General features: G+C 39.2%; 1 protein-coding gene across 3 annotated transcripts in view; it reads right to left on the reverse strand.

The window, feature by feature from the left end:
• The window catches only part of STRN (striatin), a 65,046-nt gene extending 39,505 nt beyond the window's left edge, over nucleotides 1–25,541 (reverse strand). For all 3 annotated transcript variants that reach the window (XM_080341208.1, XM_080341207.1, XM_080341206.1), the window contains exons 1-4: nucleotides 25,200–25,541; nucleotides 11,470–11,573; nucleotides 4,053–4,126; nucleotides 887–965 (exon numbers count right to left, since the gene is read on the reverse strand). In XM_080341208.1, the coding sequence (XP_080197334.1) occupies nucleotides 887–965; nucleotides 4,053–4,126; nucleotides 11,470–11,573; nucleotides 25,200–25,502 (560 nt within the window). In that variant the 5' untranslated portion in view covers nucleotides 25,503–25,541. The remainder of the gene's footprint in view (nucleotides 1–886; nucleotides 966–4,052; nucleotides 4,127–11,469; nucleotides 11,574–25,199) is intronic.
• Between the last annotated feature and the right edge of the window lie 918 nt (nucleotides 25,542–26,459).

Raw genomic sequence — 26,459 nt, forward strand, 5'->3', positions numbered from 1 at the left:
ATAAAGGCCGGGCAGCAAGAATCCTGGTCCAGCTTGTATGAAAACCTCAAGGTCTAAAGTTGGCTCTTTCATCAATATAGCATATTGCCTTTGGAGGTAAAGGGCAGAGGGAAAATAATTGTTTTTTAAAAAATAGAAATCGGTCTCTGTCCTTTCCTGTAGCATAGGGAGTTCACAGCTCTGTCTTCTCAAGAGCACTGCATTGATTAAATGGTCAATATTCTAGACAACTCTAAAGAGGGGAAATGCTATTTTATAGTAACAGTTGTTACAAAGGACATGCATTTTTTCTGCAAGAAGATTCTCCAAGGCAAAAAAACCCCACAAAAATGTGACCAAATACCTTGGAAATTAATTAACTCATTATGACCACAATTCAAAACTGACTTAGATTAACAGACATGTGCTTTATTGAGATGAACTGAGAACTAGAAAACTTCTAGTCTAACCTTCTGGATAGTAGTCTTTTTTGTACCTAGAGCAGGCCAAAGTAAAAGTTATCCCACTCAAACACCAGTTATTTTTATTTTACATAGCTCTTAACAGAATTACTTGTGTGTGTTGTTTTCTAATAGCAAAAAGAATTGCAAAGTGCCATGACCCAGTGTTTTCCTAAGCAGACTGTCATATTATACTCAGTGAAAGAAAAGCAAAGGAGATGAGGTGCTTGTGATTTGACAAGACTTCTCATCTGAACTTCTGAAATATTAAAATTTTTCAAAAACCTAGGAAAAGTAGGGCAGAAACTAAATGAAATTCATTACACACACTAATGTTTCTTGAAAGAAAAACTAACAGAAAAAAATCAAATACCACCCTCATCACATTTCATTACCAGATTCTTTCTCTTGCATTCATTATTCAAGTATTTTTTTTCAACACTTACTGTCTTAGCAGCTGTCGTCCTTGTTTCCATATTAGCTGACTGTTCTGTTGTGGCTGAATCTCTGTCTCATTCCCTTCATCTAGAAAAGATTATTTAATTACAAACATTTTTTCCTTGTCCGACTTTTTAAAAAGATGCTCAACCACTTGAAAAGACAAATGTGATTTTTTTAACATTATTAGGAATGGTTTAATAACAGAATAAAAGATTCAAGAGAGAAAAAAATGCACATAGCATATAACTGTAGTACTACGTACACATGAAGACTGTCAGGTACATCGTGCTGTGTGACAGCAAGTTCCACTATTCATCAGTGCCTTCCCTTCTGTCTCACATCCAAAAGCCCCATCTTACTCCTTTTCCTTTAAGGGAACGTAATGACATAGACAATCTGCAGTTCCGTTTCTGCATTAACCTGCCAATATATTTGCTGCTTATAATTTAAGTTTGAATAAAAACATCTTTAAATGCTAACACTATCAAATACAACTGCAGCATGGTATCTATTTACAACTTACTGTTCAACCGATTTCCTTAACATTTGACTGTACACCACAAAACCAACAGACCTACACACATCAACCATATATGTATTAGTTTTCTGGAATGAAAAAGATGTATATACAATAGGAGTTGTTTATTTTTTTAACCTGAAAAGCTGTTGAAAAATTTTAACCACATTTTCCACAACTATAAATTTATATTGAAACAGTACTACTCCAGGAAAATCCACAAAAAAATATTTGTGGGTGTTCTGATGAGGAACCTACCTGAATGCTAGCAACCAATTGCTCCACATTTATTCCATATATAGGTTCATGCTACATGATGGTGGGGGTTTTTCCCCTCCTCCAGGAGATACATAAGCATTTGCTTCCCAAGATAAAATATCTTGGTTTATTATCTACAAAAGCCTCTACAAAACTGGAAATCCTTGTGGTCTAAACACCAAAGGATGAACAATCTTCTTGTGTAAACAAAAATTAAGAACCAGAAAAACCTGTTGTATGAGTAACTCAATATGTGACGAGGAAAAGCTACTGTCCTTACCGGGAAGTCATTGACCTTTAAACAACTGAATTAACACCACAGAGGAAAAAACCCACCACCTATCCAAAGAAGCTATCAAAGACTAATCAGAATCCACATGCAAGGAGAGTCATATGAATTTTATCCACCTCAAATTCACAAATCCATTTAACAGCAACCATGGGAAATAATCAATGCACAATCATTTTTTGATTACAAGTGAACACAGTTGGACCCCGTACACAACTACCAAATCTCACTTCATAAGAATTAAAACATGACTGAAACAAATCTGTCTGAAAACTCCTTTTAAAAGCAAAACTCCTTCTTCCAAGGGCATTTAAGTACCTCTACAAGCAAGAATTCTGTTTTGCTTAGTCACCTCAAAACTGATGACGACTGTAACAGCACTTTACAGATCAGAATTAAGGGACTTGCATTATGAGCAAGTAATAGCATATCACAAGCAGTTAAAAAAAAAAAGCAACCCTTCATCAGGAGATTGACCACTTTCTTCTAAACTGTAACACTGGCTCCTCATAGAGAGAAAACAACCAACAAGGGCCCATTTGGAAGAACTATTAGAGACATTTCCATATTTTTTCCTGAATGGGCAGAAAAAACAGGGGCAGGGGAGTGAAGACACAGGCATACAAGTAAATATTTATCAAAGACAACTCCAAAGGAGCATGATAACAAAGTTTCTAGTTTAAGTGTGTATCTTCAATTAATCCAGGTTTGATACAGAACAAAAGTGCACATTTCTGACAGCTACATATATAGAATGCAATTGGATAAATCAGGATAATGGACTTTTAACAAAGGAAATTCCACTGCTGTTCACTTTGCAGAAGTAATGCACTGGCTACAGCTCTGCTGGGCAAGCCAGGCCTTGCACTACATTCCTCAGCTGGAAACTGGAGCAACATGCTCTATCTGCATCCTGAGAAATTACAAAAAACAAGGATATCTAGCATTTTGGTATGATCAGGACAAAGTTTTCTAGTGGTCCAGATACAGATTGAGGTCTTCTACTTAGCAACTCCAAATTAAGCTATTTCTTCAGTTAAGGAAATAACTTTGACAATAATGTGAAATAAAACGTCTCATAAATTCATTGTATCTTCGAAAAGAAACACCTAGTGTAAAGTTTCATCAGTTGGTGCAAGGTTGGATTTTTTGTTTGTTCAGGTTTTTTTAACGACCTTCTGAATCCAATGAGATAAGAATTAACCATGACAGTAAATCAGACCATCCCTTCCACCAACCAAGTGACAGAGCTGAGGTCTGCAGACTTTCTATATCCTTACTTTATGTACAGGTGGTTCTAGTTTTGTGGCTGTGGTAGGAGTATCAGGGGACTGAGATAGAAAAATCATCACCTCTTACTTCTCCTTTCAAGGACCTGACCTATAACCAGATCTTTATACTCCTTGAAAGGACAGGCAGATAGAGAGAGAGATGAAAGGAAATAATTTAAGTTCTTCATTCCCCAACTTCAGTGCTTAAAACTATTTGTGTTAAGTCAGAGACGCACCTTATAGAAAAACAAATCAGCTTTCCAGAGACCGCAGAGACCACAAACTGTCCTCTCACAGAACAGCACTGAAGTGAGTTGTATGCTTTTCCAACGATCACTGCAATTTTGTAAATAAATTCCCCACTCTAAAACTCTCACTTTTGTCTAATATGTACTTTCATTATTTTTCTCCTGGAATACCATTGAGGTAATTGCACAAGAAATTATGTACTATACATTTCAAGTCCTTTGTGATTAACTTCTTATTCAGAAGAATTATATAAAGATAAAAAGATTCTATAGCTATAAATCTAGTATGGCCCTGTTCCAAAACATCCATACACATTACTCACGAAGAGAAAAATTATTCTATCCAGAAGCAGATTGTTGGTTTGGGTTTTTTTAAATCAAATTTAATTTGTTTTATTAATAGAATCTTTCAGAGCATTAGCATTCATTTTTAATTTTAGAAGAGTTAAATACAGAGTTCATTAATTATCTCTATTCCCATTGCTTCCATTGAGCGGCTTATTTTATCAACACTATCATTTCAGCATTTGCACAAACCACAGTTAAACTTTTATGCCAGTAACAAACATGTTCATAGGAAATTCTTACCAGAATCATAGTTGGGTGGCTTCATATCTCCCTGATTCAATTCTGTGCCATATTTCAATTTGTGATATTTAGCCCTGAAAGAAAAACAAATTTAGTAGCACATTTAAAGGCTCTCTCTAAACACATAAGTGTCACCTGTCTTCACCTGAAAAGCCACTCCTTTCTTCTCGGTTAGGAACAAAACAATTTCAGCAGGACTCCAGATATGTAATTTTGTTTAATTATTTTTTCCAAGGTTGACACATAATTGCAAAGTGATACTGATGAAACACAGGATCAGCAGACTGCAGATCTTACAAAATGGTCTTGCTACAAGAAAGGTTCCTTGCCTGCAGATATGGGCTACTCTTTGTTTCCCTCCTCATTCTCCCTTTCTTTTTTATCTATCACTATGAAACATTTTTACTATCTATGTCAGTTCAGTGCCATCTACTTCATATTTCATATTGCCACCTCCATTAAGCAAACTTCGTCATTTTATTCTTCAAAATGCCGTGCTTTCCAATGGCAGTAGGCCCTCAGATCTGTTCTAAATGAGATTTAGCACTAACAGCAGTCCATCTACACCGATTTCTCATAAAGCTGATAGGTCTGCCACTTGACCAAGTTCAAAAATGGAGACTTCTCTTCCAAAAATATTTAGCCTACAGGAAGCCTATTGTAATAAACCCCACAGAGCATGCTATTCAATGACAATAAGGGTAGCAAGAAGAAAAAGGGAAATGCTTTCTAGTTTGAAACGCTTCAGTGTCTTTTAAACACACAAAATAATGCCACAGCAGTACACCACATATAAGTTATTAAAGATTCATTCGAGTAGTCTTATAACACAGTAAGAACGAAACTGAGGCAAAGAGAGCCTTAGCTAGTTTTGTTATCTGTTCCCCCCTTCCATCATACTCACTGTAACTTCTTTCTGTGATTGTTTTCTGCCAAACACGAAAATTTAGATGACTCAGCCCTGGTTCCCTATGCAGTTTTGTAGACAATTAAAACTGGGTAGAAAAGCAGCACTCATATATACTAGTTTCTACGCTGAACGAAAGGTAGGGAAGAATTCCGGCAATGTTGGGCACACAGCCTGGCAGGATGGGAACGAGCAACCGGCACATGCATATATACAGAGCTCCAGTGCAAATATACAGAGCTGGGTGTAAGGCAGCAAGATACGACCTACACAAAAAACCACCACCAACCTACCTCAAGTACACCAACATGACAATGGGCTTCATTAGCTTCACTACTCACATTCTTCCACTTAACATTTGTTTTTAAAAAAAATTAATGGGTGTGACAGGTCATAATTGTATGAGGAAAGTCTCACTAAGCTCAAATGACTGTATTAAGAATGGCTGTAGATAATGTTTTCAAGTTACCTGTACCTCTTGACTGCTTCTCAGACATCCTCATTACATTACTGTTTCATTTTGCCTTTTCCCATGTCATCAAAAAAACTCATTACTTCTAACAAAATGGTGCTGAGGGAAGCAATGCTTGGTAGTTCCTATGCTGTCAACAGTACTAGTTTCCTATTAATTCAGCTTCAACTTAATTCTGGATAAGAAGGGTAAGTGCAGAGTGAAGAAATGCTTCTTAGGCATTGCAACAAAGCCAGATGAAGGCACTGATCTCCTCCTCAAGAGCTAGAGCACTAAGCTCTAACTCAGCTGAGCAGCAATCAGCAAGGAAAGGAGAAAGGATGAACGTGAAATGTCTTAACAGCAATAAATGAAGGATAAACATTTTGGTTGGTACAGAAAAGAATAACCAAGAATAGAACAAAATTAAAGCTGGACGCTCAATCAAAATATTTCACTTTCTTTCCCCAGCTGTTTCCTACATCTCACCAGCAGAGAGATGTTACCCTGGTAAAACACTTGCATTTCATTATTTTTAATACTGATGCTATGTATACATGTTCCTCCCATCACTAATAAAAAGTAATGATTAATCAAGAAATAAGAAATCATCTACTGTCACTAACCTACCTCACCAACTTTACACACTACACTTTGTCAAAAACTTCAAGGTTTTATGCAGTCAGCAATTCAAGTGATCCTAGTGTTTAATTTATTTTGATTTGACTTATCAAAAGAGAGCAAATATTAATACTTCATTTTAATCTGGATTAGTGACCTATACTGTGCTCTACTAAATTCCTGCAAATAATTTCAGAGAGCAGTTAGTTTTGTGGCATGAGGCATTTGCTTTTAGCTCATGGGTCTTATATAATAAGTTCCATTATCCTTCATGCATTCACTAATTTTCTTATTAAAGTTTTGTTAATAATTTTCACTCTGAGAACCAAAGTAGAATGTTTACTAGGTTAACTGAAAGGATTGTTCCTTATGCTTTTTTTGTTTCTCAGATCTCTCACCTGTTTTGCAAAATCCATTTTTCAAAAATTCAATGTGCATTTTTAAAAATTTCTTAGTATAGTTATTCCAATCCTTTACATCTGCGTATGGTCATTTTGTAAATTTATTTCCCTCTTAAAACAACTGAAATATTCTTCTTGCTTCTTATTGAACTTTTCCACCCTTATTAAAGTCATTATAAAAATCAGTTCAGCAAAGTGAGATTATTCATTCTATCCACATTAGTAGCACATATTAGTAGGAGGTTTTTTAACTGGTTCCTCCTCATAATGCAACAGTTTTTAAAGCCTTTGTTATTCTTCCTGACTTCAAGAGGATAACCAAGATTACATAGTCTTGTACACCACTGGCCCTTAAATCTATTTTAAGGCCAAGCTGGACTAAGATCTCATCTTTCAGAAGATTTAACTTTGTATATCAGTCAGAGACCAGCAGAAATACAGATACGGCAGAAGAATCATGTCCTAAAAAAGACAGGCAATTGAAGAGATAGAAACCACAAAAAGCAATCCTTACTTTTTAATATTGCTGGGAAAGTAAAAAACAAAAAGCCACAGACCTTAGCCTGAACAAAATGACAAAAAAAAACCCAATGCCAAGCTCAAACACGAATTAATTAGAATCAATGAGTATAAGTTCAGGTATTTGAGCAAGACACCAGTTAGATGTGAAACAGAAGTTTGAATACCGTGTCAGAGTGCTTGACTCAGTGAACCCACCTTCAGCTATGGTCAGCTTCTAAAGTTCAGAGGAATATTTTTTAAAAAAATCAATATAGATAGTTAACAGTCTACCAAGGAAAATATTTTCTAAACTTTTTCATGCAGTAAGTATGAGATTTATTATTAGAAACTTTCCTATGGTACAGGTGAAGATGTCTCAGGTATGAAAGACAAACAAACTTATTTCTAAAGCATATTAAGGAAAGGGCTGAACACAATGATTCAGACTCCAAGACTAGAAGGGAGAGTCTTGACCATTCGGTTACACATATTGCAGTCAAAGGTGACGAAACTCTGCATAAAAGAAACTTTAATTCTTTTCTATACAAATTTTGAATATAGCTTATTCTATTAGCATGTTTATATTTAATCTACTTCTACAATAGCAGAATATCTCCTGCCCACCTGTCATGCTTAATTTCTCTGCTTTTTCAGAAATCATATAGTCCATTTATTAACAGCTTTAAACTGGCCCCTGCAGTTTATATTGAACTCTAGTTCACACCTCACAGCAGTGAGATACTACTATCACAAAAAAGAGCAAATGTATTTTTTCTGTAAATAAGTATAAAGAAAAACCAAAGTTTCTCCAACCTTTGTATAATCTAGTCAAAAAACAAGGACAGTGGTTTTGGGGGAGAAGGATGGAAACAAATCACAAAGATGTGCCTTTATTATCTGAAACTTGATTGACTTGGATGATATTCCTTCAATTCCAAAAATTACATCTGAATTATTAACAATATGCAGAGAATGAAAAATTACTTGAAAATAACCAGCTGAAGGACACAACTTTACAAAAGGTATTTTCCATCCGAAAACTAGCCCTCAAGTCGTTTGGAACACAGCTATTTTGGGGCTATGAAACTATGTTACAGGGTAGATGCCCTTACTCAGATAAAAATGAATATTACCACTGCTCTGGCTTCTGCACTTCATTATGCAATTCTCCTTTTTTGATCAACAGTATTTTCTTTAAACTGTGCGTCTTCTATGCAAATGGTGCTTGGAGACATCCAACATGGCTACCATAACACTTCAAGAGTTGCTTAGGAAAATGCTGAAAGCTTTCATCCTTTTAAATTTCCTAAGACTGAGAGCAGAGAAACTTTTCTGAATGCTTCACATAGAAACAAGTTTGCTCCCAGTCAAAAAAGACCATTATTTCTTGGAAATATCTGTCGCCAGACCTGAAGCATCTGATCCAGCTGTGCTGCGGGAGCCTGCCAAAACATCCGTAGAAGATCTGGGAGCCGCCGCCAAACCAAGAGACATAAACAAGAACGACTGCCAGAAACAGCACGGCAATATTCTACCCAGGGGAAAAGGCGCCAGCCTTACGCTGATCAGACACATCAGTGCAGAAAACAACATAAAATTAAATCAAGTGTTTCTAGAGACATGGCTCAGGAGTCCAGTTCTTTGGTTAAAATATGTTAAGGCAGGAAATGAGCTAGACTAGATAAAATAGGACATGTACTTGAGAGAATCAGTGCTACATTTCAGCTGGCTCCTGAAAATCCAGAGGAAACAATGCAATTTACTGGTGGTGGAGCAAGTATTGATAAAGTAACAAACATTAACCCTCAACTGTGAACAGCCTCAGACTGCAATCTACTGGATGTTGGCAAAACTACACCAAAACTGCTGTCAAACAAATGATAGTGCTTAACTATTAATTACCTCATTCTAAGCTCTTTGCTATTTAGTGTATTATGATTCTTCAGGAGAAATAACTGGGCTTCCTATACGTGCAACAAAAAGGTCATCTTACAATTACTAACAAAAAGACCAAACATTAAACTAGATTTGTCAGAAAAGCATGATAATCAGTAAGCAAACTCATTTTCTACCTTGCCCACTATAAAATTACATAAGTGCCATGAAATAGAGAACAATGACAATGCTTCCAAAGTTATTTACTTATAGTAAATTTTGAAAACATCTGTTTGACAAAAGAATGCTGAACACCCACTGTACAGAACAGCCGCTCATAAAATCATGTGTCTAAGAAAACCGATGTCACTCATTTCTTGCAAATATAGACTACTCTGGGTCACAATTTCATGTTCTGTGCTGCTAGTCATAACTTATTTCATCAAGCTAAGAAAGATTTGGTGTGCTGCAAGGCCACGGCAGAAATGAAGGAAGGCAGGAATGGTTCCCTGCTGCCTCTCACCCACACCACCCTTCCCCTAACTTGACCAGAAATGTTCTCCTCCTAACTTGTAGGATCCTGTTTCCCAGCTCTGAGGTCCCAGTGGACACAGGCAGCATCCCAGCTGACTACTGCCTGACCTGGCCAAGGCTGATTAAGGAAAATGCTGGGAAAGACAGCAATGCTTCCAAGCTCAGCTTGTTGCCATTCTTTTTAAGTATCAACCAAGAATACTTGCTGAGAGACATTTCCAGCAGAAATACAGGACAGTTTCTTCAGAAACTGGTAAATAATGCTGCTGTTTAAAACTACAAGCTCTCATAAATACCTGTCTCCAGTACACACCATTCACAAGCATCACATTTCTTTTAAAAACCATTGCACACCCATACTGAAATTGTCAAACTGGATCAGATCAGCTGACTGTAGCCTACTGACCTGAGTAACTGAGCCTCATACCATACACTGCAGAAAAAAATACAAGAAAAGATAAAAGATGCTTACGTAAACACTTCTAGTAAGAAACCACCAGGTGTTTTTTTCCTAATGCTGACAGTGACTGCTGCATTAGGATTTAAATGTCTTAATTTAGGTGGATTTCACTGAATGCAACTGAGGGACATTTTCACTATCCATATGGAAGTTTGACTTGTGATTTTTTTTTAATCTTACAAAGCTTCTCTGATTGTACATAGAAATGTATTTACATAGTCTGATACTTTTAGATAAATTGCTATTTTGCATGGGTTATAACCATGAAGTATTAGAGATATCCCTGAGTAATAAGGAACAGCTCCCTTGATTTTTAAATACAAGAAATCTTATTGAATTTATATATTTTAGAGCATATATTTAACTATACAAGAATGTGCTCCATTGCCTCCGTCTTCTTTTAAAGTTACTCTAATCTTTAGAATCATGCCTTAAGTGTAAGCCTTTCCACAGCTATAAACCGCAATCTCCATTATGCATTCAATTGATATTTTTCTGTGCTACTTGATATGAGATCAGTGCCATGACAAAGCCTGAGCAAAAAGGGTATCTACCTCAAGCATTCCTCCCCAAAGTGGAAGCAAGAACGCTGGAACCCTGAGGCTGCTGTTGGCCAGGGAACTGCCTGCAGCTCCATCGGATGCTACTGGAAAGAGCCAAACTGGATGCTGCGAGACTTGTCCCACACGCTACAGCAGTCCATATAAGATAAGCAAATCTAAATGCAGTACAGTGATGTACAACTATTAGCATCCTTTTTAAATTACCTAGCTGCTACATCCTATTCCTCATTTGCATATGTGTATATTTCTAATCTCATTTCTACTAATACAAACCATTTAAAACAGGCTTATTTTATTAATAGTTTACAAAAGAGAAGTAGGAATTATCTGTCAGGAAAATGGTATGTAAGTAATGATTGCTTTGCAGTAGTACCATAAATTACTCTTTGGTCAAGAATTTTAAGAGACATTTTACCAATAAAAACAATTTTAAAGCTAACTTGGGCCCAAAATAAATCAGTTGAACAGAAAGACTTGTGGAAATATGATTAAAAAAAAAATTGTTTGCCTCAAAGATTAGAGGAACAGAAAAGTATATGTAAGAAAATAATGGCAGACTAGGGATTTCTGTTGAAATCCCTGTGAACAAAGAAACAGACATTTGATTAACTGCTAAACATTAACATTTTTCATTCCTCACACAACTAGCCTCCAGAAGATATTCTTGTAGAGTCTATCATACTGAAAAGACTAAAAATTTAGCATGATTAAAACCTAGCAATTACTAGACTGAAGACAGTTATTCAAGATTTCAGTTGTCAGAGATTGTTAAACAAAGCTAGTAGTTTGAACAAAAAGAGAATACACTATAAGTCGGGGGTATAATTTGTACAGTTAGGTGGAATCTTACCAAGGAAAAAGTTTTTGTCATGGATCAATCATGTGTTTTATTTGCATGTTTTGGAGCCACACACTGTTAGCTATTGTTTTTACCATAACGCAGACATTTAGACTACTAGGCTTATTTAGTATACTAATACTTGTCGATTTGAGCTCTGGATATACTCAGAAGAAATATTTATTGGTTTTATCAAACACAAGGACAAAAGAAAGTATCTGTTTTCAGAATTCCTACATCATGTACTCATCACAAAAGCAGCATACCTTTCCTGTTTAAGCGCATATTCCAGCATTTTGATTCTTCGCACCAGATCCTTCTTCAGATTTTCTTGTCCTTTCCTTTCACCTTGAAGAAAGGCAATCTGGGCCTGCAAAAGGCCAAGATCAATTAGTTCAACTAACCTTAATTAGTTCAATTTACATCTGCTTCCTCAAAACCATTCGGCATAGCTCTTAAGTGTTTCTCCCCCAAGTTATTTTAAAATTGATTTGTACAATTCAAAAAAAATTAGTTTACCGTGTTTCATAAACATTAAATGCTTAGACAAAACACTGTATAGATAAGCCTTTTAAACCACATGTTCATTACAGATTAAAAAAAGAAATAAAGCAATTTTCATTTGCTTGACAGAGTTTATTTCCTCTTCTAGCTGAACATTCAATAAAGGATAAGGAATAGATAAAAAGTCTTCAGCAGATAAAAGCATTTACCAACAATAAACAGGAGAAGATGAGAAAGTATTTCTGCTCACTAGCTGAAGTAGTATATATTTAGTGTACTGTTCTATAGATACATGCTAGATACATGATACTAGTCGAACTGAAGTACAGCATGTTCAGCTAAAAGAAAAATAAAACCCTGTCTGTAATACAGTGCTAAGTGTTAATTATAATACTTACTAAAATAGGTTAAACAAAACTCTCTAGAAACACTATAATTAAGACAGAGAAAAATCGGAAAACAGGGAAAGATATTTTGGTGAGTGAGGAGAAAAATGGTGTAGAAGAAAAGTGAAGTGGAAACCAGACACCTAATCTTTACCAACTTCCAGCAGAGAATAAGTATTTAGTTGCCCATGAAAAATCTCCTTTAAATAGAAAATTATTATACATACAAGATAGTAATTCCTAATCATAAAGGCAGAACTACTTACTTTTGTCCCTCCTGTTCAAATCAAGTCCCTTATAAGAGGCAGGTTCTTGTGCTCCCTCAACTCATGAATTGCAGACAAAAATGCCTATGGGCAGTCACCACTTCAGGCCTCCACCTCACCTGCATTGCAAGACACCTGCCAGTTCAGGATCAGAAGCTTTCTGCCACCTTTGCAGCTCAGTTTCCAAGTATCTCGTCTGTCTCTTGAGAAGCACAAAAAGGACAAAAGGCAACTGGTCTAGACCATCAGCTGCTGAACATGAAGACCAGTAAGCCTTTCATTTATATAAATATCCATTGCAGTTCTATAAGCAGTGTTTTCTGTAGGTGCTGTAGTCTGCACCAATCTCTAGGTAAACCTCAGGAGCAATGAACAGGAGCATCCTCTCTTCACTTGCCACAACCTTGCAAGCAGTATCCAGATACTTTAGTTAATGGAGACAGACACTTCTGAAGAAAAACTTATTTGACTTCAGATTTTTAACCCAAGGTGAGAAAAACAGTGTTTGTAAATACCATTTTCTCTCCACCAACTATGATGAGAATGCACACAACAAACTCGGTTGAATTCTGGAGAAAAGGCAAGATGAGTCTTACTCCAAAACACCATTTGCTGGTGGCCAGCTAGAGCAGCTGCTTTAAAATAAGACACCAGCTGACATAATTTCATTGCTCAAGTACAGCCAGTAAACAGCTTGACAGACACCTGAAGAATCCTTAACCACAGTCACCAACTCAAGCAGCCAGTTTAAGATGAGTAAAAAACACTGGCTGCTCTCCAGTGAAGTCAGTCTTCACCTTCAATAGGAGAAATGCATTTGATTGCCAAAAAAAACCCCTCAGCTGAATCAAAAGAAAGGCCTCAGTTGCTCTGGCATCAAGCTTCTCCTCACTCAACACTCAAACTGTGATGAACAAAAAACTACAATTGAATTCTAATGTGAATTTGACACTCAGGTTTAGGGAAAGGCGCAGAACAAAGAAATGCTGGCTGTGGAGGCAGCATTTCCCATCCAGATGAATGGAAGAGTGCAAGCAACATGTCAACTCAACACGGTCACCATCCCTTTCAGTACCAAGAGGAGCACCCCAAGCACAAAGAACCTGGTTTGCAGTAACTGGGATTAGACTAGATGCTCTTTTGAGGTCCCTTCCAATCCCTAACATTCTGTGATTCTGTGAACTGTGCAGACACCCAGATTATCATGCATATCACTGCGTTAGCGATCCCTCTTTCCCTGCCTCCAAACAGGCCCAGTGAAAATAAACAAATGCTCTTCTAGCCAAAAAGTGAGAGAATATCAAATCACACTATAAAAAACGGTGGGACATGATATAAATATGGATTTGGCTGGAATGAAAAAGATCATCCAGTGCCATAAGGACACACGCTGAAGTGATCTATGATGGCACCTGCTGTCTGCAAGCAATTTCTTGCTAAGAATGAACTGAGTGACCAGGCTGGAATGAAGCACGTTTAGCCAGCAGGTTGGCAAAGGGCAGCCAGTAATGGGCTGGCTCATGTGGTGCTCTACCACAAGGGTCAAACCTGCATGACCATGCCCACAATTGAGGTTAAGGTAATCCTCCACTGGTAGCAGCTTAAACAAAGAAAAAAAACCCACAACTTCTCAGTAGTTTTGACAGCTTACTTTTGTAAGAGAGAGAGACATGAATGGATTTGATTAAGAAATATGACACAATACCTCCTTCATGTGAAAATGAGCAGAGTCACGCTTCCAATAGAGGGCAGGCCTGGCTCCATGACTTGCCTGACTAACTATTCGAGAAACAAGATTCAAAACTGTTACCAGAAGCTTCATAAGCATGTAAAAGAATGTAAATGTTCCTAACTCTGCCTCTGGAGCTAAAGCATCTATGTCTTATGATTCAAGATGAAGGAAAAGGATTGTGCTTTACCTCCTTGGGGCCACTGGCAGGCTGTATGTATTCTACACATATTGCACAGGAAGAAAGAGCACTGGATGAAATATAGATTCTTTGGACATTTTTTATTGTCAGTAGTATGCCAATGCTCTTATTGATGTCTTACAACTTCTATTTTTCCTGGACTTCCAAGAAATCCTTATGTTTATTACTCAAAAAACATGCAGCAAAAAGAGAGTGGAATTCATGGTCCAAGAGCTGTCTCTCCAGCCACCCCTACACAAGCTTATTTGCCAGGATCTTTCAAGGTTACTATATACTTCACAGACCAGTAGTTTTATTCACAAATCAAGAAACAGAGAGGTGCATCAGAGGGCTTGAGAATAATGCTTGGAGGCTGCATGAATTTCTAGCAAAATTTGTTCCTGCTTTTTTTCTGAGTAGCATTCGTATGTCCAATACTCATTATTTTTGAGAAATTCTGGTGCTAAAATTTAGAATTATTATATTTTATCATTTGCATAATATATAAAAAGTCAGGATAATAATCTCCACCTTTCCCACAGGATGTTGGCAACCCTTATCCCTCATTTATATAATTACTGAATAATTACAATTAAGTCAGCCTCAGTGGACAACAAAACATCAGTTAAATATGACAGCTCAAACTTTATTTAAGAAATTCTTAAATATAATATTCAGGTTTATTTGTAATGCACATAAAGACAGCATTAAAATAATAACTGAAATTTCAGACTAACGATAATACTATAACAGTCCATATGTCCTAACTAAATTTCATTCTTTACAATGTTTGGCAATTAACTGAAAATAAGCCAAGGAACCTAAATTTTCATACCATAAATGAAACAACTTATAGTATGAATGAAAACTGAATAAATGAAGACACCAAGTTTAAAAATCTAAAATGACAAATGATGAGATCTAGCAGGCTTTTCTCAGTCTCTAGAACAAACCAGTGATAACTCCACGTTCACCATTTCCGATCAAAATATTTAGCCAACACCTGTCTAAATGTTTGTACAAATATCTAAAGTGTAAAAGGTCTACAGTTTTCTTATGATTCGGATATAAATGACAGAATTTTATCAGTAGATTGAGACTGCACAGGCCATTTCCCACAGTTGCAGCTTTAGCGCAATTCAAACCTGAAGGCTGTGCTACCTGAGGAAGAAGGAGCACAAAGGATGATGCTCCTGCTCTGAGTGACCCACAACACTGATCCACGCTTCTGCTACTCCTGGGAAGGTTTGCCAAAAAATTTCAAGAACTCACAGATATGCCCAACAAACAGGTTTTGCGGCAGCTGACCTTCTAGCTAATAAGGTTAAAATGCATGAAGTTGTAATCTAGCCATCACAAACCTCTAAAATGCCTACAGGGGTCACACAAAACCTCATCTTGTTCCTCGCCTTATGGGTGGGGCCCATCATCTCTACAATGCACTCAGCCCCACTGGCTCCACAGTGAGGAACCAAGGTAGTGCCTGCCCCAAGTTTATTCCAGGACAAGTGCTACAAGCCACTGTACCACAGCGCAACTGCGAAACTAAAATCAAGAGAGAAAACAAAACAACAACAAAAACCCAACACCAAACAGAATACTGAGAAGAGAGATGCTTGGAACAGTCTATTTCAGCCACAACTGTACAGTTCGGTTTGGGTTTTTTCCACTTTATCTCATTGAAGTTTTTAGTCTTACCAACTGCAAAAAACTTAGAAGTTTCCTGTGCATTTGGTCTAAATTAATAGCACTGTAGCTATCTTAACTATTCCATTTCTTTACCAAGAGATTTTAAAAATAACATTAATCCTCATGTTAAAAAAATAAAATAAAATAAATAAAATAAAATAAAATAAAATCTCAAGCAACAACACTGTCGTTTTAAGAAATTCCCCAAAAAGACTCTAAGGTCACATTACTGTGAAGCAGACAAAAGGGTGAGGAGATGTTTTAGGTAGCACTGGGTTAGAAACAACATTTTAAAAAATGTTGTCAACTTCTTAATACAGGTTTAGCAGCTGTAACAACATAATCAAATAATTAAACTGTACCTTAACAAATCTGGATTTTACCAGTGTTGAAAAAAGTAAACAGAAATTTACGCTTCCTGGAATCAGCAACCATGACAACAAGGATGTTAAAAAGCATATTCATAGAATCATAGAATACCAGGTTGGAAGGGACCACAAGAATCACCTTGTCCAACCTTTCTTGGCAAGAAGACGATCTAGACAAGATGGCCCAGAACCCCATACAGCTGAATCTTAAAAGTGTCCAAGGCTGGGGAAACCTAGAATCTTGTGACGTTATATCTGCACACCTTTTTAAGCTGTCACCTTCACATTACGCAAAAGTGAGAGATTAAAAAATATTTTCCTTTAGCAGAAAATATTTAAAAATAAACAGTACTATGGCTGCTAAACAAGTGATGCATCTTTAGTATCACCTTCCATCAGTTCCTGAATTTTACAACTATTTCAGATTTAAAGGTAATTTTTTTTTAATCCTTAAGACTCAAGAACTATAAAAAGCTTTTCTGTTCTTTTCTTTAAAATCTTTATCTTACTATTTTAAAGTAAACCTCACTTAAAATTTATGGGCACCTGAAGGTCAACAGGCATCATTTGACAAATTAAGAGCTAGTAAGACATGCGGTCCTGTGTAGGCTGCTTCCATAATTCAACAACAAGGTCTTCATAGGTGGAGAGAAATGGAACAAGGGAGGGGAAAAAATGCAAGAAAAATATTGCACAAAATATGTAGATAGCTAAAATAATGAAATACATATACAGATGAATCAGCCGCAAACAGTCTTTCTAACCAGTCTACCGAGATCTGCCAGAAGCTTTCTGCAGGCTGTCGGGGTGCTCAGTATTTTAGATCATAGTTGGCTCACTGAAGCGCTACATATTTAAGTATATTTGTAAATAAGTGTAGGTATGCCCGGGGGGAAGTCAGAGGAGAAGAGATAAAAAACAGGTACAGGGAAAGGGGGAAGGGAAATACCAGTGGTCTAGTACAACCAGCAAACAATTCTTCAGGCACCATACTTAACATTGCAACACACACCCACCAGCACTCTGTGGTAGAAGAGCCAAGGAAGCGTCTGTAGCCATTTACAATCACAAAACTGAAGCAGGGCCACAGGCTGAAACAAGTGGCAGGCACAGGGATGTATTTAGCTTCACCCTCCCCAGACACACTTCATCCTGTTTATCACCAGCACGTTGGGCGATACAGTCCCATGGGACTAACACACAGCACGATCTGCTACTGGCAAATTATTTTTGCTGGATTTCTCAGAGATGCCCTAACACTGGCATCACAGCTAAGCCCTGAAAAAATTAAACCATCCAAAAGAGATTAAAGATTTAGCTTACAGTAAAAAAAGATGGTTGAAAAAGCCATTTACTTACATTCTTCATCTCTTTCAAAAGACTGCTTGAAAAACAATTTCTTATCGGTGGATTCAAAACTCCTAATAGATCACCCAGAATCAAAAATAATTCAGTGATTTATTCCTGACAATAATTTGATTACTAATTTAAGCATCTCAACCAACAGGAAGACTTTTCTTTCTGCAGTTTGAAGTGTTTTGCTAGGCAGATCTCTGTTCAGATAACCAGTCTTTTATCCACTCTGCAGTGCTTGCTGCCTTTCCCTGTTCTAACAACTGCAAACATCAAAATACTTGTTGAGTTAGCCAAGCAATGTATATTTAGTTTATTTAATTGTTCTTCATAAGTAAAAATTTTCTCTAATCCTCCAGTCATTTTTGTAATGCACTTACTTAAGTGCCGAGCATTAACTTTTTATTTTCTTTTTGAATCTCAGCACTATGCTCCACATAGACTGATATAAGGACTAAAAGAGAGCAAGTTTTAAACGTGGTGTAATTTTATAGGCAACACTGCAATGACATGTCACAAAACAATTGCATAGTATGAGCTGGAATCCAAATTGCAAATGCTCAAATGTAATTCCGTTCCACCTACTGTACAATAAAGGCAGAAATGCAACAGCAATCAGCACCAGGACTGATAAACAGACTTATGGCCCACATTTTAACCGAGACAATAGAAGTTCACAGGCTGAATGAATCACTTGCTACGGCAACACAAAGGAGAACAAATCTGGAGGAGATTTGTAGATTTGGATTCGGTAACAAAACAAGGAGTGAACCAGACTCGACCACACAAGCACTTGCAAGAGACAACTGGCTCGCTCCCGGTTCTCACCCCTGCAGCCAGGAGCAGCTACTCCATGTATTCAGTCATGTACCACCACCCTGAACTGACTGGAGCACCAAGCGAAACAGATACAAAAATAACTGATTTTGTTCTCACCTCCTGTTTACAAGCTTGGATATATATATAACGCATGCCATTTTTGTTCCGATGCTTCTCCAATCCTGCCCTATGTGACTGCCCTAAAGAGAAACATATTCCTGGCTAAGCACAGAAAAAAAGGTAGTATTTCCACACTTCGGTCGTTAATTTATTTGTCACTGGATTATTTTCAAAATATTCAATATGAGTTAGCATATATCAAATTCTTTTCCAATAGGAAAATAACACCTTCTAGATGTATCCACCTACAGGTCCATACAGAACAGGTCACTATGATAAAGTGAACCTTTGTTTTCATATTTCAGAGTATTTTTATTTCTAGTGTATTGTATGCAAAGCTTGGATCCTGGGCACTTTGAAGTGATTCAGAAGAGCTGTTTCAAGTATCTACACATTTCTCGGCATTTAAGAACAAAACATAACAATCCTTCTTCTATTTCTAAGTCAGTTCTTGCCACTTTTTAGCTAAGGAACTTAAAAAGGAGGACCTGACAAGATCTTGCAGCCTTGTGAAGCCAAATAGATGAGTAGGTTGCTGACCAATACCTATTTTCTCAGAAAACCGTGTATGGATATCAATTTTAGTTGAACCTTGGCATTTGTACAGCCTTACTTCTTTTGGCATTAAACTAAGATGAACCAAAAGTCTCTGGGGATGCATCTTACTTGGGGAATTTTACACAACTTGTTCTAGAATTAGTAAATAAAGGTTCAGTGTCTACTGAAATGCTCATAAAGGCCAAGTTATATTTGCAACTTGCTGTTCAAACAGTGCAAAGTTACTTAGCCCTGATGCAATAAAACTGACATCAGCCAAGGTCTTCAACAGAAAAAGGAGGATTACAATTTGAGTAGGACACAGAGATACTGATTTAAATTATAAACGGGCACTAGTAAGGACATATACGATGTTTCACCATATGCTAATCTGATATAGAAAACCAAAGTTTTCCCACCTAGAACATAACAACTTATTTCATTTCTGCTTAATTCAACAACTCTGTAGCAAATAACGAAAATCAGAAAATCCTTTTTTAAAGTACAACTTGATGTGAAAGTGTTTGTAAGCTTTAAAGACCACTTGGAGACAATGTAACATCGCAAAACTGACTGTTCATGCCACTTTGATACTTAAAGCAGCATTTTCCTAAAAAAGTTAGGCCCATTTAAGAAATACATTTTCATTACACTTCAACTAAATTACACGTTTAAGAGATTTGAGAAGAATGGAAAAATCTGATGTTGGGTTGGGTTAGGTTATGTTGGACTCGATGATCCTGAGGGTCTCTTCCAAATGAAATGATTCTATGAAATATTCGGATCATTTATGCAATTAAAAAAAAAAATTTAAAAAATCAAGCTACTATAAAAACCAGAAACAGACCTGCAAAGAACCAGTCTCATCAGTTTCTTCTCACATTCTACTTCTCAACAAAAGCTACAGATTTCTATAATGTAGCTCTTTGATGACTGAACATTTACTCCCACTAGTCCTCCTGGCTTAAATAAAAAAAGGCCGTGACAGCTTATCAATGAGTATATTGGGATTAGCTGGCAAGCACATATATAAGCAAACAGGAAAGAGGAGGACAGAAGCTTCTCTCCTTTGCTTCACATGAATTGGGCAACTAGAAAGTTTGCTAAAAAAAACCTTAGCAAATGAAAGGACATCTGGCAGTCACCAAGACACATTTAGCATCATCTTTCCAACTGAACATGCCTCAATATTGTGACCAGGGCTTATTTTCTGCCGCTTTTCTTTTGCTTTAGCTGACATATTTAAAAGAATAAAGCTGAAAATATTGTCCTTCTGGGGTGGAGAGGAATTTAACATTAATCATTGTTTTCTTTGTAATATCTGCCTTATAAGAAAAAACATTTTATTGAAGACTTCTACAGACTTCTGCCAAGTCATATTTCACAGAAAATCTCAGAGATTCAACCCACATCATCATATTTGAAAATCTTACACAAAACTTCTTCAAACTGTATTACTTGATCTTCCCTTTTATTGGCCAAACCAAATCTTGAGGAGTTTTCCATTAACTAAATAACTGATTTCATCAACTTACTGCTCATTACTTTTTCTCAGACCAATATTTGCAGATTATCCAACTATCAGAAGGATTTTCAACTAGAAACTTAATCCAATAAGAGGACCGCTATCTAAAAGCCAACAAACTGTAAATATCAACTATTTCTGAATCAAGTAACGAATGTCCTAAACCACACTATAAATAGCCACAGCCATCTGTCTGATTTGCCCCTTCTCCTCATTACTTTAACTTGTTTGTCTCCAAGGACACAATCTTACCACAGAGCGCCTGGTTTCACCGCCAGCCTCTGGCCTCAGAAAAGCAGCAGCAAGAGGAAAGATCATAAGCCCTGAGCCTCCCCAGAGAGCTTACACCTCCAAATCTGACCTCCACGACCCACCTCAAGTGCTTATCTAGTACTTCCATCACATTCCTTCTATTACAATTGTTTGCTATCATTTAAGCACATTTTATTTCATGTCATTAACTCCTTCCCTAACATTTAGGGGGTTTTTTGTTTGTGTTGTTGGGAGGTTTTTTTGTTCGTTTGTTTTTGGGGTTTTGCTTTTGTTGTGTTGTCTTTTGGCACTGTCTCACAAGGAGTATTTTTAACAAAGTTCTGGAAAGACAAGCACATTGTATCCACCCATTCTCTGTAATTTCCTTGCAAACCTTTTCAAAGGAAAGTTTATCCAAGAAAAACAATTTTAATGTAACCCTATCAGGTCCTACTACTCCAAACCTGTCTACTACTCTTAAGAAACATTTATCAGTTATAAGAATTGAAAACTTTAGCAGTGAAGAGGACAAGACCTAGAAAATTCCTTAGCAGGATATGAGGTGTCTATACACACAGTTACATAGAGAATAGCAGTTTGTTGCAATTTAGAACATTTGTGAAATGCGGAGAAATGCCAAAGTCTGCAAATCAGCATTTTTGCCAGAAAAATGTTTGTCAGAAGCAAAACTTTCCACAGCAACATATGCATTGCTTGCAAAGACAGAATTTCTAGTCAAAACAAAAGCCATACGCATACAAGCCTTCCAAGCTCACCCAGCCCAGAACAGCGGAGCTCAGCAGCTTTGTCGCTTGTGAGGATGCGCATCAGCAGCGCTGGGCTCTGCAGGGTCCCAGCCCCCCGCGCACAGTTCCCATTGCTCTCTCTCCCAGGGGCGGAAGATGGATAATTAAAAGGCAAATAACATCCACAGCAGAGGATCTCCCCCAACCAGTCAGAATACATACAGTTAAGGCAAGACACCAATAGGAAAGGCATTTTCAACCCTGCTAGCTGCAAGCAAAGATATGAATTTCGGTGCCTTGCATATGTATTTGAACAAACTCTTGGCTCCTTTGGGATGGGCTTGTCCAATACATAATGACAACTCTGAAATGCCTCAGAAACACAGTTCAGAAAAACGCAGAATGAAAAAAATCTGAAGTTTAAAACTTTTGCAGAGGAGGAAACCCTTCATTGTAAACTATCCCAAGCAGCTGCTAGAAGAACCTAGGAAACGGAAAATTACTGATTTCTGAAAATATATGAAAATACATGATAATGCTATAAAACACAGTTTCTGAACACTAAACTTAGGATTAATAACATTAGTATTTCTCCTAGTGAATTACTTCACAGAGCATCATGAAGTTTATTCTTAGGATAATTTTGCAATCTGCAGATGTCAAAGTACTGTAAACAGAAAGCAAGCACTAAAAGTGAAATATGTAATTAGCAGATAAGCATCTAGGGGAAGTCTGTAGGAATCTGTTTTCATTCTGATTTGAAATACACAGCTTATTAATGATACTTGCATAGACATAAATATTGAAGTCCCCTTTCACTGTGAATGAGGAAGATTATATAATAGAGGAAACAATAATTTTAAAAGATTAAAAAAAAAAAAAAAAAAGAAAAAAAAAAAGAAAACCAGAGTAAACATGGATATTTGCCAGGGAAAGCAAAATAAAAGCACTTGATAGGAAGAAAAACCTTGGAAAGGCAGTAGCATACCTGTAACTAAGAACAAAGAATGAGCTGCCCTGCCTGCCAGTTCACGTATGTTATAAACTCAGGTGTGTGTCACCTGAATAAGTATCACGTAATGCAACAGAAAGGTGCTCTACCTGAATATCACATTTAGTTCCACACAATTAATTACAAGGAAAATAAGAAAATAAAAACAAGCCCAGATGGGAAGAAAAGGACGATAGGGAATCACAGTGGGACTGATTGACAACCTCATCTGGGTGCTCCTGCTCTGGTGGGGGGATTGGACTAGATGATCTTTTGAGGTCCCTTCCAATCCCTAACATTCTGTGATTCTGTGACAAGGTGTTTTTTGGAGTTAGAGTGTGCCTTAGCTAACCAGCAACTACTGAGCAGAAGCCAAGCATGTGGCATAAAGCATCTGAAGTATTTAAATATCATGGCAGGTGACAAATTGGATATTAAAACAAAAAAAAACTCTAAGAAACAAGATGAATTGCAGATAAAATTTATGGAATACTAAGAAGACCACACAAAATCCATCCTCTGTCACACAGCCTCCCAAGAGAACAGATAATCTAACATTTACATTGGATTCAAGGCTGGTGAAGTACAACGAGGAGCAATGAATCTTTATCTCAAGAGACAGTAACTGCTCGACCTCAAATTTCCATTATTCTGTTAAACACTTTCAGAGATATAGGCCAACAAAAGGCTTCAGAACTGTTTTTTTAATTAACACTTGTTATCCTTTAACTATACATGTACGATTTCTACATCCTGTAGTTGCTGAACCCCTAACACAAACCTCCCACATGGATCAAAGAACATTCAACTGCAAATGGTCACAGCAGATGTAACGTCTGATGCCTGTAGAGACAGCCAAGAATTTTGCACCTTTCTGAACATGACTCTGCAGCAGATAAATGCTGTTACAGCTCGTGGCAATGCCAGCCACAGCTAATTATAACTTTATTGAGATGTTTTGGCAAGAGCCAAAGGCGTTCAAGCAAACAACTTATAATAGGGTTATATTCCCAGTTCTGCCACTGATAATACATGACTTCGGCAAATAGTTTAAATACTCTTCTTCTTTCCTCCTGTCTCATCCATAACACCCAAGCTTTTGAGAGATATTTAGGGGAGGAGGGGGAAGAGGAATAGCATGCTAGACTTTGTCAAGGGGCATTATAAACCCACAAAGTGTTATTAACACACTGGCAGAATTTCCTGGGTCCTGTAAAATGGATTTTGTTCTGCAAATCAATTTTTGAGATCTATATCGACTATAAAAAAAGTCAAGATATTTACAAGACTCCACTGGGCATGTGACACATGATGTTCTTATACACAGCCAAGCTTTCTACATAGTATATAATACTTTCTACATAGTATTTACTAGATGTATGGAGTAGAAACATGATTCAGTTAATAATGAATTTTTCATTGAATCATTGAAGCTAAAATTAAAATTACTCTTTTGTCCTCATGACCACTTCCTTTAAATTCCTACAAAGGAAACCTCAATGAAGAATGTCACATCGGCCACCCTTCTCAGAGCGGTTGTTTGATGTTACCATAGGAAGTACAATTAAAAAGATGACTTCCCTAATAATTAAAAAAAAAAAAAAATAGTCAGAGAAGTGGTTCACGTTGCTAAACAGGCTCAAGACTCCCTTGATAAATACAGTAGTTTCAAGCAATGATATAGAAAGAAAAGAGATGGACAGGAAGCGAGAGACAAAGAAAGGAGGCCTAAAAAGGAAGCCCAAGTCGACACTTTTCAGTCTCAAGCATGGCCAACTGAGAGTCAAACAGTGGACGGCTGGTAACGTGGACAGTGTTAAGGTTTACAAGAGAGATTTTCTTGTAAACAAAGCCAAAGAGGAACAACGAAGGTTGCATTATCGGCTGGTATTAATGTAAGGCGCCCGTCAGTGAAGTATCTGACAGCGACGGCTCCAAGCCAGCAGTTCACAAGTTCTTTAACCACAAGATCACTATCAGTCCTTCAATACATTAATAAGCGCATCAACCCCACCGCTTTTCAACTTAAAACACTACATAACGCGTCCCATGACACCGAAGGAGTGGCAGCCGGTGTCCCGGGCCGGGCCAGGGGCCGGCGGGCCCGCGGAGCGGGGGGAGCCGCCCGCCGCGGAGGGGCAGCGGCACCAGCGGTGCGGGCAGCCCGCCGGGAGCGACTGGGAACGGCGGGTTATGAAACTGGTGACAAGTTGAAGCAGCCGGGCCTGGAGGGGCACGCGGAAAACTCCGGGGAGGCGGCGGGAGGCGCTCCCCCCAGCGCCGCCGCCATGTCACGCCCCTCCGCCCAGCGACGGGGGGCGGCCGCGCTCCGAGGGGAGGGAAATGGCCCGCGGCAGAGCCGGGTCACCGCTCCCTCATGGGGAAAGGGACAAGGGGAAAGCCAGGGCAGAGGGTAGGGCGGCCGCTCCCCTCCGGCTGCGCAGGGCCAGGGTACCCCGGCCCTGCGCAGCCGGAGGGGAGCGGCCGCCAGAGCAGGGACGGGGAGAAAGCAGGAGGTCGCGGCTGTTACCTGCAGCTCCGCCCGCTCCGCCTCCCACTCGGCGCGCTCCGCCTCGAAGCGGCCCCACTCGTGCTGCAGGAAATGCAGGATGCCCGGCACGCTGTACTGAGCCCGGGACGCCGACACCGGTGCGGCGGCTCCGGAGGCTGAGACCCCCCCGCCGCCGCCTCCTCCTGCTGCCGCCGCGGCGGCCGCTGCTGCCGCCGCCTCGCCCGGCTCCAGCCCCGGCCCGCCCGCCGGCGGCGGCAGAAGCAAGGCGTTGTTGTTGTTGTTGTTGCTGAAGAAAACACCGGGCCCCGCTTGCTCGTCCATGGCCGGGCCGGGTCTGCCGTGCTCCCCGCCGACCGCCCCCTCCTCCGCGAGCCGCCGCCCGCACCCAGCCGCGTCCCGGCAGCAGCAACAACCTGGGCGCGTCCCGCCCGCCGTCACCGCCTGACAGCCGCCCCCGCCGGCTGCTACGGCAACGCGGAGGGGACAATGCCAGAGCGCGATTCGCCCCGGCCCCTCCCGCGGCATTCTGGGAAGTGTGGTTCCGCTGGGTGGCGGGGCGGAGGTGGGAAGATTGTCCCCGCCGCCTTCGTCGCCTCCGCGCTGCCCTTATGGCGAGGACTGACGTTACAGGGAGCGTTCCTCTCCCCCGTGACGTGGCGCCCTGGGGCAGAGACGGGCAAGCCGCGGCAGAGGGCAGCTGGCAGTGTGCCCCTGCCCCGGGGCGGGGGGGACAGCAGAGCGAGCCGCCCCGCCAAGCCGCGGCGGGAGGGGCAGGGCACGCTGAGCAGCAACGGAGCAGGGATTAACCATAATCTCCACCTCGGAGCTGGATTTAAATGGCTTTGGCACACTCGCAGCCCACCCTGGGGACATAAGAAGGGCAGGTGTCTCGCAGCAGTTCCACAAACACGGGTGAAGCCCTGACCTCTCACTCCAGGCTTCTCCGTTTCAGCCTTGTTATGAGCAGCATTTGGCATCAAAGCACCAAACAGTATAATACCATCCCTGGTTGGGATGAAATGGAGAGCAAAACTGCATTTTTCAGGAGTTACCACTCTGCCTCTTCAGCAAGGAAAGGGAAAACAAGATCATTTGAGGCTGATGGCAAAGCCCTGGGCTGAGGGCAGCAGCTGTCAGCAGCACTTCTGTCTCCTCTGTCTCCCAAAGACAAGGTCAGGTTTGCCTTCCATGCTGGTGAGGCTTGGTGAGGACAGACCTATGGCTACCAACAGGCCTTACAGCCGGGGCTGAGCAGCAGCAGCACCTGAAAGATGGACC

This window comes from Nesoenas mayeri, assembly GCF_963082525.1.
Source record: "Nesoenas mayeri genome assembly, chromosome: 3".
Taxonomy (NCBI): domain Eukaryota; kingdom Metazoa; phylum Chordata; class Aves; order Columbiformes; family Columbidae; genus Nesoenas; species Nesoenas mayeri.